At 43.0% G+C, this 16,625-nt stretch overlaps 1 protein-coding gene across 1 annotated transcript in view; it reads right to left on the bottom strand.

The window, feature by feature from the left end:
• Window positions 1-1,880: 1,880 nt before the first annotated feature.
• The window catches only part of RGS20 (regulator of G-protein signaling 20), a 29,952-nt gene continuing 15,207 nt past the window's right edge, over window positions 1,881-16,625 (bottom strand). Inside the window, exons 2-5 of the mRNA XM_015407714.1 lie at window positions 12,267-12,415; window positions 6,177-6,260; window positions 5,041-5,275; window positions 1,881-2,082 (exon numbers count right to left, since the gene is read on the bottom strand). Coding sequence (XP_015263200.1) covers window positions 1,894-2,082; window positions 5,041-5,275; window positions 6,177-6,260; window positions 12,267-12,415 — 657 coding nt within the window. The 3' untranslated portion in view covers window positions 1,881-1,893. The remainder of the gene's footprint in view (window positions 2,083-5,040; window positions 5,276-6,176; window positions 6,261-12,266; window positions 12,416-16,625) is intronic.

Here is a 16,625-nt window from a genome sequence, read left to right as displayed (position 1 = left end):
TTGGAAAGCTCCTGAAATTACAACTGATCTCCAGATGACAGAGATCAGTTCTCCCAGAGAAGATGGCTGCTTTAAATGGTGGAGTTTATAGTATTATTCCCTGCTGAGGTCACTTCCAAGCTCAAACCTCATCCTTCCAAGGCTACACCCCCAAATTTCCAGGAATTTCCCAACATAGAGCTGGCAACCCTAAGAGGAGCTGATCTCTCTACTTGGGCAATCTGTTGTGATTCCTGGAGAGCAGCTTCTGCCACTGCTGCTGTGGGGGGGAGAGTAAGTGGGAAGCTGGGAGAGTGACAGGAGCAGAAAGAGTGATGGGGTGGTGGCAGAAAGGAAGTGCAAGGTATGGAGGGATGAGAGAGAGAGAGAGAGAGAGAGAGAGAGAAAGGGGTGGCAGGAAGGAAAAAGTCTGAGAGAAGTAGGGGGAGAGGGGAAGAAGCAGAGGTGGGAGAATAAGATAGCCGCTTCTGCAAGTTTCTTGCAGGTCCCTGGGCTGAGGTTTCGAAATCAGTGTGTCTACTTTGCAAGCAGTCTTGACCTCTGTGACCTCTTTAGAATTTATCTTCTGCTTAGAAACGAATAATGGTTTATCTGTTCACTTGTAGATAAAAACTGTCCCATTAAGGGTCTTTGCAGTGACATGTATCTAACCATGCAGTTCCATTTTTTTTAAGGCAAGTGGACTTCAGAAACAGCAAGGTTGGTGGTCTACGGTGGGAAGGGTGAATTGTTGGAAACTGCCACCCCTCCTAAGAAAGCAGGTCTTTGGAATATGTGATTGGGTAAAGACCAATGCAAATATATCTTCTGAGTCAGAGTGTATGTTTAGGAAATTTATCATTTGCTGGTAAAACAAGAGAATACTTAATGTCCTTAGCCTAGCTGTACTGAGAGAGAGAAATTTAATTCCTCTCTTAATTTGGTTAAAATGATGCTATTCAAATCTTCATATACAGAATAATGGTAGCTTGAGCACCAACCCAGAACAATACTTGCAGGTAAGGCTGAGTAATACAAAGAAGCTGAAGAGAAGGCGGCGGGGTGTGTGTGTGCCTTATTAAAGGCAGAGAATTCCCAACGCCTTTCCCTTATCAAAGTAAGTTGGTTTATTTGTCTAGATATATTAACGATGCCGTTTTAAAAATGCATCCTAGTAAAAAAAACAACACTTTACAGGCAGTATTATTCCAACCAGTGCCTTTCATCTGTTTATTTGAAAAATTGTTTACATTGCCTTGCTGACCTTTAACATTCAGCTCATGTCCAAGTAAGTGTGTGATTCACTCTGTATTGAAGGCAAAGTCCCATTGACTGGAATCAGTAAGGCTCAGTCTCTAAAATTGGTTATGAATGCTGGAAGTGGGGAGACAGATTACAGTTTAAGGGAAACAAGTCCACTACCCCATTGAACATGCTGCACTTACATACATTTGTTGTGATATCTGCCCAGTTATTTTCTGATGGCTTGAATGCAGACATGGCGTAATACAGTTAAAGGTGAATCTGTGCACCAGCATAAGCCGGATCCCACGTGTTCTGTGTCCTCACAGTTGAAGTACAACATGTGGTTTGAATGCTGAGTGATGAGACAGCTCCCATCATCCCGGTTTTCTTTGTGATTAGTTTTAACGGATATTAAAATGGTCCCCAAGTATGATTTTTAAGCATGTGTGATTTTTTTTTTGTGCTCCATATTCTCTGCCACCACATCTCACGTCCTAGACAAGAAGTTGCAAATAGCTAGTGGCTCTGGAGACTTCCATATTTAGAACATATTTGACAATTTGCCTGAGTTATTTTCAAGTAATGAACTCATCAATTCTAAATTCTGCATTTGGGAATGATAGTCCAAAGTATCATTTGTGTCCATGTGTGTGTAAAATACATTAATTTCTATGCTTCAGCAGACTTCTCAGAGACTGACTGAACTAAGTCCTTATAAACAGCAGAGTTCATAAACCGCGGGTAGGAGTCTCTGAGCATTAAAGTGTAAATCTGGAGTTGAGCATCATCAAAAGTATGTTGTGATGGTTCCAGCATATTCCGGTTGATAACTTCTCTTACTCTAGAGTCCAAGCTGACCTGTGAATAAAGAAAATATTTGTGAGTGTACAATAACATCCCTTTCTATCCTACTGTAAAAGTGGGGGTTGGGGCGCAATGTTCCCGCTAAGCTGTGGAGTCTCATGAGCAAAAATTCTACTTTGTGAGCCACTGGCGTTAAAATTGTGAGCGAGCCATTTGGCACCTGCATAAAATAGTTCACTCTGGAGCCATCCTTCCTGAGCTAAGACAAAAATGTGTGAGCCAGAGGCTAAAAAACTGTGAGCTAGCTCACACTAACTCAGCTTAGAGGGAACACTGGTTGGGGGGTTGGTAGCACTGAATACATGTACACTTTTTTTACTCATTTCAGTTGTTTGTTTATTATTTATTTATTTATTTGGTTCAACTTGTATCCTGCCCTCCCCGCAAGCGGGCTCAGGGTGAGTTCCATCATAAAATTCATAATGTAACAAATTGACAAATATATTTAAAAATCTATCTAAAAACAATATCAGTATAAAAACCCAATGCCTCAACAGATCTTAGCAAGAAGCAATTGGTTCCCAGATCTGAGGTCACAGATCTTCTACCACAGAAACCTAAAAGACATTGTGATCATGTTTTTGACCTATACATTTTTTCACAGTAGGAAGGAAAAGTTCCTCTTTTGTGGTTATGTGGCAAAATAGTTTTCAATCAGACTGATATAGATTGTGACCAATCGAGCCAAGTGCAGCCCACCAGCTCCTTATGGCAGGTGAATGGGAACTAGATATACCTTCTGCCTGGAAGCCAGAGAAGCAGTTGCAAAGTAGTGCATGCATGCACAAGAAGACTGCTGATTTTTTTTCTGGCAATAGCCAGTCTTACCTCATAGGATGCTGTTTTGAAGGCTATTCTGCCCTTCACATGGGCTTTTTGGAGAGCACAGGGGCTGCTGCTGAAAGGAAGCAGTCCTCTCCCCCACCCCCATGAGCAAAACCTCAGGGGCGGAATTTAGATCTCAAGTTCCTGTTTTTATTGGCTGCTTGCATCTCAAAAAACAGGAGGCTGCCTTGTGCTTAGCAAATTGCAGTACACGAGATGGGGATCTGTGTCAAACTTGGCGGACTTCAAGTTTGTAAAGAAACTATATTTCAAGCAGAGGAACATAGATGCTGTTTATGAAACTATCACATGAAAGAGGTCCTTTTGGAGAAAAATGGAGACACTACAAACACTGTTTTAATAGGCTTCTTAGACTTTCCATTTCTTTAACTGTGACAAGATAAAAATCACTCCATGTCGGTTTATTATATGGCGAGACTTTGATAGCCACAAGATCTGTGGCTATCAAGATCAGGGATCTGTCCTGGGACCTGTTTTGTTCAACATCTTTATAAATGATTTGGATGAAGGAAGAGAGGGAAAACTTATTAAATTTGTAGATGACACAAAACTTGGAGGGGTATCAAATATGGTAGAAGACAGAGTCAGGATACATACAGGATGATCCTGACAGGCTAGAAAACTGGGCTAAAACAAAAAAAAATGAATTTCAGTGGGGATAAATATAAAGTTTTGCATTTAGATAGGAAAAATCAAATGCATAATTATAGGATGGGGGAGACTTGTCATGGCAGTAGTATGTGAGAAAAGGATTTAGGGGTCATAGTAGACCATACACTAAACATGAGTCAGCAATGTGATGTGGTAACTAAAAAGGCAAATGCCATTTTGGGCTGTATAGTGTCCAGATCGTGTGAAGTGATGGTATCTCTTTACTCTGCTCTGGTTAGACCTCACCTAGAGTATTGTGTTCAGTTTTGAGCATCACAATTTAGGAAGGTTACAGACAAGCTGGACCGTGTCCAGAGAAGGGCAATGAATATGGTGAGACCAAGTCCTATGAGGAAAGGTTGAAGGAGCTGAGTATGTTTAGCCTGGAGAGGAGACAACTGAGAGGTGATATGATAACCATCTTCAAGTTCTTGAAGGGTTGTTATATAGAGGATGGTGTGGAGTTGTTTTCTGGGTTCCTCAGTGGAACAGGCTTCCTTGGGAGGTGGTGGGCTCTCCTCCTTTGGAGGTTTTCAAACAGAGGCTAGATGGCCATCTGACAGCAATCCTGATTCTGTGAACTTAGGCAGATCATGAGAGGGAGAGCAGGAGGTTTTGCATCAGTGCTTAGGTCTCATTGCCCTTTCTTACATGCCCAGGGAAATGCTGATTGCCCCTTTGGGGTCAGGAAGCAATTGTTCTCCAGGCCAGCCTGGCCGGGAATCCTGGAGGGGTTTTGGGTTTTTTTGCCCATTTCTGGGCATGGAGCAGGGGTCACGGGAGGTGGGGGGGAGGTATTTGTGAATTTCTTGCATTGTGCAGGTGGTTGGACTAGATTACCCTGGAGGTCCCTTCCAACTCTATGATTATATGATTCTAACGAGAATGCAAGAATTCTCTTCAACCCCTACCCCACAAAACATATTAACCTGTCTTGGGCTTGATCTGTACAGAATGAGGTGATAAAATAGGCTGTGTCACTTCTAGGCTATATGGCTTTAGAGAGGGCAGTCACATTTTTAATATTTTCCATTGTGAAAATCAGTGCAATAAATTGTCTCATCTGGGAGAACTAGCAGTCTTTGACATTCTTTCCACTTACAGGAGATGTCATTAATTTTGGAGAGCTTTGAAATGTATAATCCCACACCAAAAGCAGTCTGAAATGATCCTGTCCATTTGCCCACCTCAGCACTGTCCTTCTGGACAAGTCGGGCCCTTAACTGCAACACTCAAGCATCAAGTACATTTGTTCTCCAATGATATTTTGCCTCTTCTATCTGCATTCCCCAGAAGAAGGAGCTACTGCACGAGGGCGAAAAACTTTAAAGCACATTACTCTAAGTGTTCTCTTCATAGGTTACATTATTTTTTCCATGTTTCTGTTAATGATATACTATTTAATATTTTATTTCAGTCACTTAGTTTCAGTCAGTTTTGAGGAGGGTTACAAACCTCTTTTGGAGAAAGGATCGAAATATAGTCTTCATATATTAGCCTTGCTTTCTCTTCAATTTGTTTTTTGTTGGATTCTCGCTTTAGTTCCTCACAGGCCATCCAGAAAAGCATATTTTCTTCACTGAATTCTGTTCGGAGGAACTCCCTGAAAGCATTTCTTCCTGCTGGTGTCCTCATTAATTTGTCAAATGATTGAGCCCAGGTGTTAACATCTTCCAGAGTAGGAGTTGAGCTGCAGCAGGAGGAAGAAGCAGATAGCATTATGAAGTTAAAATTTGATAGAATGTTGAGGGAATCTTGCCACACCATCTATATATGCTCGGAAATCTCCAGCCAGTAAGTAAAAAATTCTTATCACTTGGCAGAGTTACAGGTCAAGTGATTGGATGTAGATGAACACATGCACAGAAAGACATGTAGCTTGGGAAGCTGCAGTGAGGAGAGAGAACCACTTTAATCAACCAGTGGTGCTTCTGTTCAGGGGTCATTTCCTGCAGGAGCGCACAGGAGTGGAGCTCCGGCAGTAAAGAGCCCAGGGGGCGGGCACATGCAACAAGTCCCACCCCCAGCCCTCAGTCAGAGCAAGAAGCAGCCAGGTAAGTTGCAGAGCTCCCCCCCCCCGTCCAAAACAGTCCAGTGGCACCTTTAAGACCAAGTTTTATTCAGGTACAAGCTCTCCCTCCTCTGCAAGGACAGATATGCACATCCCCCCCTCCCAATAGCTAGCAATCCAAAACAGTCCAGTGGAGCCTGAGCGGTGGGTGTTGCCTTCCAGTGATGTCAGGGGGTGTGGCATATGCAAATAAGTTATGCTAATGAGTTATGCGAATGAGCTCCTGCACCTCTTTTTCTACGAAATGACCCCTGCTTCTGTTGCAGAAAGAGCAAGGTAGGAATGATTTCACCTCGCTTCTCTATCTTACTGCAGCCCCTCAAGGCTGCATGACTTCTTACCCACATAGGAGACACAGCTGATTGCATAAGCTTTTCAGAGGTATTGGGGATGTTGCTAGGGGAAAGGGTGAGGCAGGAAAGAACTGCCAGGAAATGTTTTCTGCAGGTGCTTTGTTACAGATAACACAATATATCAAACTTTAAAAAAAAACAAAAACCCTTCTATATCGCTTTATTACCTTTCTTCAGAATCTGGAATGGTGTCTGTTCTGTGTTCATGTGATGCTGCTCTTGTTCTCTCATCTTGATTCCTTACAGTAAGGCTGCAAGGTAACAAACCAAGTCTGATCATACTGAAATAAATATATTTAATTCTCAATGTGGCCAGATCTAAGGATACTTAATGCTAAAGACTGGAGTCAGAACAGACACATCAGATCTTTCTACAAGCCTGAACAAAAAGCTTGGTTTGCAAAGAAATCTGAAATCTAAAAAGAAAAATGCATTGGTGGGAGTTGCCTTACTCCAGGTGGCAACAATACAACAAGATGACCACGGTGTAAATGGTGGGAATTAATAACACTAAAGCACCGTGTAGTGAACAAACAATAACAACAATGTAATCTTATATCAACTTCTAAACTTTTTTCCTATTCCAATATATTGGTATTTTTAGTGCTAGTTTATTATATCACAATCAGAATAATTACAATGTAAATTAAATACAAAACATCCCAAGTTATAGCGTTAGCCCCACAGGATTATAAGTCGACATGGAAGTCTAGACAAAAATGAAGATGCAAGGAAACTGTAAGACTACGAGAAACATTGTTGACTCATTTCTGCTGCTTTCCTCAGGTTTTACAGAATACAAGAAATGTATAATTCTAATGTTTTCAATCTGTTGATATATAATATAATGTAAGCTTCAGTATATTAATCAGATATTGCTCTTAGAAAACAGAGGGACTTGCCAATCAAATTCTCAAGGACGTGGCACTCAGCCTAACAGAATTCACAGCTAGCAAGATTCTTCAAGAGGCGACAGAGATGATTTCACATGGAGAAAATGGCTGCTTTGGAAGGTGGACTCTATGGCATTATATTCCATCAAAGTCCCTCCCCTTTCCAAGCCCTGCCCTCCTCAAGCTCCACCCCCAAAATCTCCAGGTATTTCCCAGCCTGAAGCTGGCAACTACTAAACAAATAGAAGCAATGCCTGTAGCTTTAAGAAACTAAGGCCTCAGTGGCCATTGCTAGGCAACCATAACAGTATTGCAGGCCTTCAAGGCTTGGTTTCTGTCAGTAAAAGGCAGAAGGAGGGAGGGCAGGGCCCTTTCAAGGCATGTTTTGGCCTTTGAGGGTAGCAACTGCCAGGCAACTTGCTACCACCTGAGTTGCATGCCTTACTGAGGCCTGCCTGCTTGCTACTATTCAACACCCCTCCCCCCACATGAAAGCCAATAAGTAGGTTCTGGGAAGCCCAGATGCTAACTGCACCCTCTCAGCCTAACATACATCATGGGTTTTGTGAGAATAAAATGGAGGACAGGAGAACAATGTAAACTTCTTTGGGTCCTTAATATGGAGAGAGGTCAAGTATAAATTAAGTAAATAAATAATAAATATAGCTGATAGTGGGGGCAGTTAAAAGGTAGGTTGGTTGATGTGTGGGAAAGACGGAAGCAAAGAAAAATGAGGATATGGGAGTTGTCAGGAGGAGAGAAAGAGAAAATAGTGTGGAGAGGTAGATAAAGAGGAAAGTGAGTTCCCTCCCACAAGTCCTTGAAGATTTTCCACCATACAGGTGTGCCCAGCTCAGTGGTTGTCACCATGCAGTTTTCTCACAGAGAGAAAGCTGAAGGGGGGGAGAGGCTGTAGGGGCTTTCAGGGAAGTTTTTTGGGAAAGAGAGAATAGTGGGAGAGGGAAGATGAGATGCCCTCCCCCACAAGTCCTTGCAGGTCCCCACTTGTAATTAATTGTTAGGTGATATCTTAAATTTGTTTGTCTTTTCCCACTGAATATGAGCAGTGCACCATTTGGTTCATAGTGGTTCTTGACCAAAAAAACAACTTACTACATGAGAAAGCATATGGGCAGATTCCAAGGTCTAGTGTCTGCTCTGATGTGTACATGGAGCCCTGTATCCAGTGTTCCCTCTAAGCTGAGTTAGTGTGAGTTAGCTCACAGTTTTTTTAGCTTCCGGCTCACAAATTTTTTTTTTTAGCACAGGAAGGATGGCTCCAGAGCAAACTAATTTATGTAGTAGTCAAATCGCTCGCTCACAACTTTCATGCCAGTAGCTCACAAAGTAGAATTTTTGCTCACAAGACTCCACAGCTTAGAGGGAGCATTGCCTGTATCTATATGAATGTGCTTGTGCATATGCTTCTGGGGAAAAGGTAGCTCTCCATGAGTATGCTAACTGCCAAAATAGGCATTATGACAGCCACAGGTCCAACCCATGGATGCCAACATATGAAATCCCAGTGAACGTTTAGAGACTATCCTCCTATATTTAAATCTCACCCTGACCTGGATAGACCAATCTAGTCCTACCTCATCAGATCCCTGCTGCTAAGCAGGGTCGCCTCTAGTCAGTATTTGGATGGGAGGCCACCAAGGAATTCCAGAGTCACTACACAGAGGCAGGTAATGGCAAACCACCTCTGAATGCCTCTTGCCTTGAGAACTCTACAGGGTCGCCATATGTCAGCTGTAACTTGACAGCAAAAATAAATAAATCTCTGTGTTCTTATCTCTGTGTTTTCCCTGCTCCTCATTTGGGAAGCTCAGACTATGGTTCTAACACCTCTTGTAGAGAGAGGCTAGGTTGTGAACTAATGACTTGTCCAAGGCTACCCAGTGAACTGCATATCTGAGCAGGGTTTTGCCCCTGGATTTCCCATACTAAGCCCCTCTGCTGTGTCACAATCACCCTCTTAGAGAACTATATGAATGGTGTATCCATTTTGACTATGGATAGCAACCCCTGCCTTTTTACAGAAAAGTAGAACTGGTTGGCAAAAACATTGTATTCAAAACTGATACTGTCAGGACTAAGCGAAATGCCATACAAAATAACACAAGACATCCATGTTCCTTTTCCCCTTTAAAAATGTGTGTTTGGCATATTCTGCAAATGGCAGCTGTGCCCACGTAATTTTGAAGTGTACACAAGAAAGGCCATTCATTATAATTGCAAAGCAAAAAGCATCATCCAACCTAAAATGCAGATGGGAGGGATGGGGCAGAAGTTGTGGCTTGAACCAACAAAAGCCCAGCTGGAGACTCCCCCCCCTTTAGTTCCCTAAAATGGTTAATTTTCCAAAGAGCTTTGAATGCTGGAAATTCTATAGTTGCAATTTTTATTTTTATTTTTTTGCAATTCGTGCAGGTTATTTCAGGAAATACTTTCTATAAATAGGGATTATAAATAGAGCAGTTTGTTTCACATTTCTTGCTCCTAGAAGAGTTATTTGGAGGATAAAAGAGTTATTTTAGAGGTAACGAGTGGCTGTTCTGCTTAAAGCCTGGACCCAGGCTATTCAATGGAAGCAGTAATTTTGAGCATCATGCATATCGAGTAATTTTAGCATCCAATTGAGCAATTTGGGGGTTTTTTTGTCTCATGATACTTGTGAATCTAAAAAATAAGGATTAAATAGAAAATGGGATAAAAATAGCTTGTGAATTTCTTATTGAATCTAGAGACTTTGAAAATTAAGTATCCATTTGTGAAAATGCATTATGTGTTTTTCTTTCCATTTTGTCCAAGGAGAGGTAAACAGACACGAGGAACCAGCTGCAACTTAAAACCTGTGCTTCATTAACAGTATTTAAAAACAGTGATCCTTGCACACTGAAATGGTAATCTTGGCTATATCAGGAGCTCACTGGAAAATAACTTCCTCCCTGACTCATATACAGGTGCCTTGTCCAGCCACTTCAGGATGCATCTGGTCTATGTGCTGGAGAGAAGTTGTAACCTCTGCATGCTTTGAACATGTCTGTGTGTGATAGGCATGTTCACAGCCAGGGAAAGGCAGTAATTTTCCAGTCATCTGGGGCAACAGATGGACTTTTCTAGTTTGAGGCATGCTCAGTAGTATGGAACGACTTGGGCAGTGGGGAGTCACCTCTGTCTTGTGGCTAGTGAATGTAGATCTGCCTTCAGAAAATCATGAAGGCAGAGAAGAGTTTAGGCTGCAATGGATAATTAATTTAATAGGGACAAATTAGATGAGATGAATAGCTATCCCCAGCTATCTTAAAAGGAAGATAGAACCTGCACATGCTCCTGGTTCGGATCAAAGGGAGGGGGGTGTTTAACTCTTCCCTGTGCATGGTTTTGTTGATTGAAATCACCACTGGCAGCTGCTATTAGCCCTGGAAGGAGAAGAATGCAGGCTTCTCCTCTCAGACTTGAATCATATGCTCTTAGAATAATTGCAAGATGGGCCCTTTTGTGTTGTCCAACCAGTCATCACTAGATAGAAATCAAGTGGATTGGGTAGTCAATTATCTCTCCTGTACCAGCATAGGCAGCCATTACCGGTGTGACTAAGCAGTAACTGCAACAGTGGCTTTATTAATCCCACCCAGTGTGGACTGGCTTTCTAACTTACCTGCCTGACTGCCAGGAGCAAGCTGTGCCAAGCAGTCCCTGTGATGGTTTAAGAACTGTTTGGCTTGGCTTGCTCCTGGAACATCTTAATGTCCCAATCTGCCCCTGAATCAAACCTTGGAGTTCAATAACACCTGATCCTGTCCATATCCAAGACAGAGTGATGAGAAGATGCAGGGCTGTATGGACTAGTTCAGCCATGGCGGGGAAATTAATTCTGTTCCATGCTGAAATCTGTTAAAAATAGACCCAAATATGTCTCTACACATCTTGTTCTGATAGAGGATTAGTGGTGAGCAGCTTTCCTTTGAAGATGATTTCAAAATGTGAGCCAAATATACATGTATATAGCTATCATCTCTCTGTTCTGCCCTAAATTCTTTGGTCTTGGTAAACAATACATATGCAAGACTTCTAAATTAGCTTTTGCTTCCCTCCTCACAATCCACCTTTGGCATAACTAATCTTCTCTATTGAAACAAAGCCTAAGCACCTAGAACTAAACTGAATATCACATTTTCCCTTGTTTATTTCCACTTCCCACCATACCTTTGCTTCCCTATATCACATTTTAAATCAGAAGCTACTTGGGCTTGCATCTGTCTCATACCCTGTAAAGTGTGGTGCATCTTGATGGTGCTATATAAATAAGTAATTAAAAACAAAGCCACAGTCCTTCTACTATCCCTGCCTTTGAGTGACACAATATTTTAGATTTTCCTCCCAGGCTTTTGGTTCCAACCACCCCACCACAGATGTATTTGGTCAACTAAAGTTATGTAAGCCTTCCTCTTTTTCATTTGAAGGAGGTTCTAACTGGGTGATGATACACAGTAGTTGAGAGGAACAAACCTAATCTGGATGCCAGTCCATTTCTGCAATTAAATGCAATGATCAGTCGTGTAGTTACTACCACCACAATCAAAACGATGAAGAAACCTGGTAAAACAACTGGTTCTGCATGACAGAGCAACACTTCAGTTTTTGTATTTGCTTGGCTGGTTGGTTAACCTTTGTAATCTGAATGGTACTGTGGATAGAGCGCCATGTGAAGTGGTATTTATAGCTGGTGCTCTCCATGGATGAAGCAACTACAGTGTGAGATCACAAACTATTTTGATCACTTGGACCTCCCAAAGTTTACTTCAAATGCTGAAATATTTGCTGAATGGGTATACTTTACATATAATCGAAACTTTGAGCTACTTTCTACTGAGTCAAAACTCTTGAGCCATCTAAGGCAGTACTCTGTATTCTCTCAGGTGCAGAAGCTTTTCATGTCCTTAGGTTCCATCCAGATTCTTTTTAGTTCCCAAGGTTTTCACGAAGGTGCTAGGGATTGAGTCTGGATTTTGTATGCAAACCACCTGCTCTGCTACTGAAGTATACTCTCCAAATGAGTAGACTAAAAAGGCACTGAAATTATATGGCTAACCTGTTAGGGTATATCGTAGCAGAGAAACACATAGTGCCTGAATGTTCATTTTTCTGTTTTTTAAAAAAATCTTGATTCTATTTAAATCTTGTTTCATTTTTTTTTCTTTTTCACCTTGAGAACTACAAATGAAAGCTATGCAAAGGCTGCATTTTCTTCCCACTGTAACTGCCTTGTCGGGTTACCCAAAGGGGTACATGTTTATGTTCCCATGGTGACTAGCTGTGGTGTCCCCCTGCAGCTTTGAATATGACATGCAGGTTTACCAAGAGCAGCTGCAACAGCAGCACCAACAGAAGCAGCAGGCGTTGGAACCTCGATTTCCTTCATCAGGCTGGGCCTCTGTGGAGCTGGGTGTCTCCTGGGCCGCAGATGTCTGCCGCTTCCGCATTTCCGTCCGTTCTGATCCCATGGGCTGCAAGAGGAAAATTAGGAAGGAAGTGAGTCTGTGGGAAAAAGCAAGATGTGCTGAGTTTCATTCACAATTTTGTCATTTAATGGCTTTTCTAGGTGGGATTAATTTTGAGCAAGCAAGATGCTGGTTGCTTAATTTGCATTCCTAATTGGAGGAGGAAGGCTAGAGCCCCAATGTCCACTGTGATTTTATCATTGATTTGAACTTATAAAGTGCTTTATATTCATAAAGCTCTGCAACAGACCTCTTGACATAGCAGGGGAAACGTGAAATCTGCCCACATAATATCTCAACACACCTCTGAAGGCTTCTCCTTCCCAAGCAATTAAACTGAGCAAGATAGCAAAGGACCAGGCAGCAAAAACTTCCTGCATGCCGGAGGGTTTCCTGAGCACTGTAGCCAGAAGCATGCTGCTGTGAGCATTCTCCTTCTCAGGGCTCTTCTTGTAGAAAAAGCCCAGCAGGAACTCATTAGCATAATAGGCCACACCCAACAGCAAAACTCATTAGCATATTAGGCCACACCCTGACAGCACCGCTTATTAGCACATTAGGCCACACCCCCATGTTACCAGAAATGTGGTCATCCAGCCATACCCACCTTTTCCTTCTTATTCTGTTTACCTTGTTTGTTGTCAAAACCCAGGGCTTTTTTTGTAGCAGGAACTCCTTTGCATGTTAGGCCACACACCCCTAATGTAGCCAATCCTAATGAGTTTCTGCTATTGGGTGTGGCCTATTATGCTAATGAGTTCCTGCTGGGCTTGGCCAACTCAAGAGCCAGCCTCCGTTCCTGTGCGTTCCTGCCCAAAAATAGCCCTGCTCCTTCCCATGCAGAGGGTGAAGCAAGAAGAGAGTGGGAAACTGATGGCAGAAGGCAGAACAGTCTGTCAGCTAGCTCAACAAAAAGGAATGGCTTTTCTGGAATGGGAGAGCCTCATAGGATTTATCTGTGACTCCAGAAGCAACAAAAGTCTCTGCATTATGTAACTGCATAAATATCTTCCCTTCCATTCAGTTCTGGGGTAATGCACTAAATAAGACATTTGCAAAAGGGGATAAAGCAGTTATTTGCAGACTTTTTTGTTGTGGGCAGAAAGTGTAGCTCCTGCATTTCAGACTAGTGAGAGGTGGGATGATCCTTGGCACATGTGAAGTGTGAGGGCAGATATGTACTGAGAGCATAGCTGTCCCTTTAAAAACATGTGGCTCCAAGCCCTTTGTGTAGATTGATTGATATGTCATTTTCTCTCAAACATTCTCTCTCCATTTTATAGGAATGTTGCTGAAATCCCTGAACTGGTTATTGGAGCACTAGAATCTGGGAGACCCACCCTGTCATGGAAGCTTGCTGGTTAACTAGGGTTGCCAACCTCCAGGTGGGGCCTGGATATCTCCCACTTTTACAACTGATCTCCAGGCGGCAGAGATCAGTTCCCATGGAGAGAATGGCTGCTTTGGAGGGTGGACTCTGTGGCATTGTACCCGGCTGAGGTCCCTCCCCTCCCCAAACCTGGCCCTCTCCAAGCTCCACCCCCAAAATCTCCAGGTATTTCCCAATCCAGAGCTGGCAATCCTATGGTTATCCTTGGGCCAGTTATTCTCTCTCAGCATAACCTACCTCACAGGGTAGATGTGAGGATAAAATGGAGAAGGGGAGAACAATATTGTAAGCTGCTTCAGGTCTCTGTTGGGGACAAAGTAGGGATGCCAGCCTCCAGGTGGGACTTGGGGATCCCCTGGAATTACAGTGCATCTCCAGACTACAGAGATCAGCCCCCCTGGAGAAAACAGATGCTTTGGAGGGTGGATTCTATGGCAATGTACCCCACTAAGGTCCCTTTCTTCCCCAAAACCCATTCCCACATCTCACCTGGATCTGGCAACCCTACCCCCTCATCTCCTGCCGGTGGCCAGAGGTAACCTGGCAACCCTAGGAGAAAGGCAGGGTATAAATGAAGTAAACTAGAACTAAAATGGAGAGTTTAAAACTACTGCTATACCTGGAGTGAATGCACATTTTAAGTGCTTCTTCCTGCCTGAGCCTTTCTGGGTTTGTTGAGTACCTGGGTGGAGGGACTATCTAGGAGCTCCATGTTCAGCCGTGATGCTCACTGGGTGCCTGGCAGTAAGCCAATCACTCACTCTCACACTATAACCCTACCTCACAGGACCCTTGTGAAAATTAAATGGGGAAGGACCTAAGCCCTAAGGAAGAAGGAGAGAGTAAAATATTTTTTAGGGAATTTAAAATGTAATAATAGAAAATAGGTCCTCCTGAAGGTCCTGAGAGTTATTTAAGATGTCACTAGCCCTCCCCCCCCAGTTTATAATTCCCCAGATTCTCCAAGGAGATGGAATAACTATATGATCAGTTTTAGTTTGTGCTGTACACTCGTCCTTAGCATAGGCTTCATTTGCATGGCCAGACACTTTCTGATAAGTGATCCTGATTTTTCAAAAAGTTTCTTTCTTTAAAAATCAGTGTTAAGAATTGCAGTTCAGAATGTCTCTGTTGGCTTTCTCCTTGTTGTAAATGCTCCCCTGTGTCTGGAGAGCCATCTCTGAGTGCTGTGTACACCAGGCCTGCCACAGCTGAAAAGGGCTGACAAGATGACTGGTCCCAGTCTTTCTGTCTAATGGCTGCTTTGGCTCTCGCATGGAGTTAGCGCTATAATAAAGCAGATGGCATATTGTTGTCTTGTGCATTATTCTGACTTATTTTTTGTTCTGAAATCAAATAGATTTGATCTTGAGGGACCAGGCCAGGGAGAACACACTGGGAGAGAGAGAGAAAAGAGGGGGAAGTGCTGGCTTTAATTATGCTGCCCGCTTTTTTGTCATGGAGAATCACAATTCACATAACTTCCTAGCTATTGTGGTTGGCATGAAGTTTTTGTTTTTGTTTTTAACAAAGGTTCTGTACTTTTGACAGCTGCAGAGTAAGGAGAAATTCAACATTTCTCCCTAGCATGGACAAGCTGTCCTGAATGAAATTGCCAACCTCCAGATAGCAAACCAAAAAGAGAGATCATGGGATGGGCGGTGGAAATAAGCAGAACAACCGTGAAGTATTATGCCAAAGAAAAATATCTAAAGGCCCCGGTCACACGGAGAATTTGTCACACAAAAGGCACAAATGTTAGACGGATTTTCGGGGCGCGATCACACCGCAACATCTGGGAAGCTTAGCGCACCCGTGGCCAACCCGTGGCATCCCGCTGAAGATGTGGATGAAAAAGTACTAAGGAAAGTGCACTAGTATTCGGAAAATGTGCGGCACAGGTGGGCATCTGATCGCGGGAGCGCTAGTATCCCGTGGCATCCGGCGCCCATCCACGTCCCATCGCAAACCGGATGTTTATCATAAGCGCATGCGCACAAACACGAACCTAAAAGCAGTGCTGCTTTGCAGAACTGCACATGCGCACAAACGCAAAACGCTTTGTTAGCCGAATTGCTTTATCTACAGCAATTGGCAAATTTTAAACTGGGTGCTTGCCAACTATACCAAGGTCCTGTTCCCACGGAGGGTTACCAGAGAGGGAGTCGAGGCTGGTGTTGTTTGAAATAAATGTCTTTTACTTAAGAATATAAATCACATACAAAAAATACTGATGTGCTCGCACATACAATCAAGCTCCTTAGAAATACAGTATTAAAATAAGTAAGTTTGGATTAGGAGATGGGGTGATGAGGGGTGATACTTATCTGTCCTGAAGCTTGTTTGTTCCAATGAAGAATGGATGGAAAGAAATAGAACTCTAGGGAAGTTAACACACGACTAGAACCAGCCAGCACGTGTGGGTCTCCTGACTGCAGATCAAGAGATCAAAGTAGAGGCAAGGGTTTGGGTATAGCAAGCTGGACAAAAGGGGAGTATAAAGCAGACAGGGGTTGTTGCGGAGAATGCTAGCTAGGAAGGGCCAGGTGAATGGTCCCAACCTTTTATAGGTGGTCCTTTGGATGGGAGGTAACTATGCCAACCTCTTGACCCACCTACCTGTTAGTCCATCCGAAAACTAATCCTATTGGTTGCATGTAGTGAGGGGTGGTTACCTAGAGGGTTGGACAATATTGTAACCTAAGACCTAACTCAAAGGAGGGCATCTGGGCAAGTGTGAAAACTTGGCGTCAGGGTGCTCCCTTGAAGTGCAGATGAAGCTTGGCCATTCCTCTGGTCATAAAATGTCCATCTGGCAGGAAATGC

The sequence above is a fragment of the Gekko japonicus genome, unplaced genomic scaffold, assembly GCF_001447785.1.
Source record: "Gekko japonicus isolate JY-2015 unplaced genomic scaffold, Gekko_japonicus_V1.1 scaffold1822, whole genome shotgun sequence".
Lineage (NCBI taxonomy): Eukaryota > Metazoa > Chordata > Lepidosauria > Squamata > Gekkonidae > Gekko > Gekko japonicus.
Note: the sequence above shows the minus strand (reverse complement) of the source record. Positions and strands in the feature narration are given on the sequence as shown.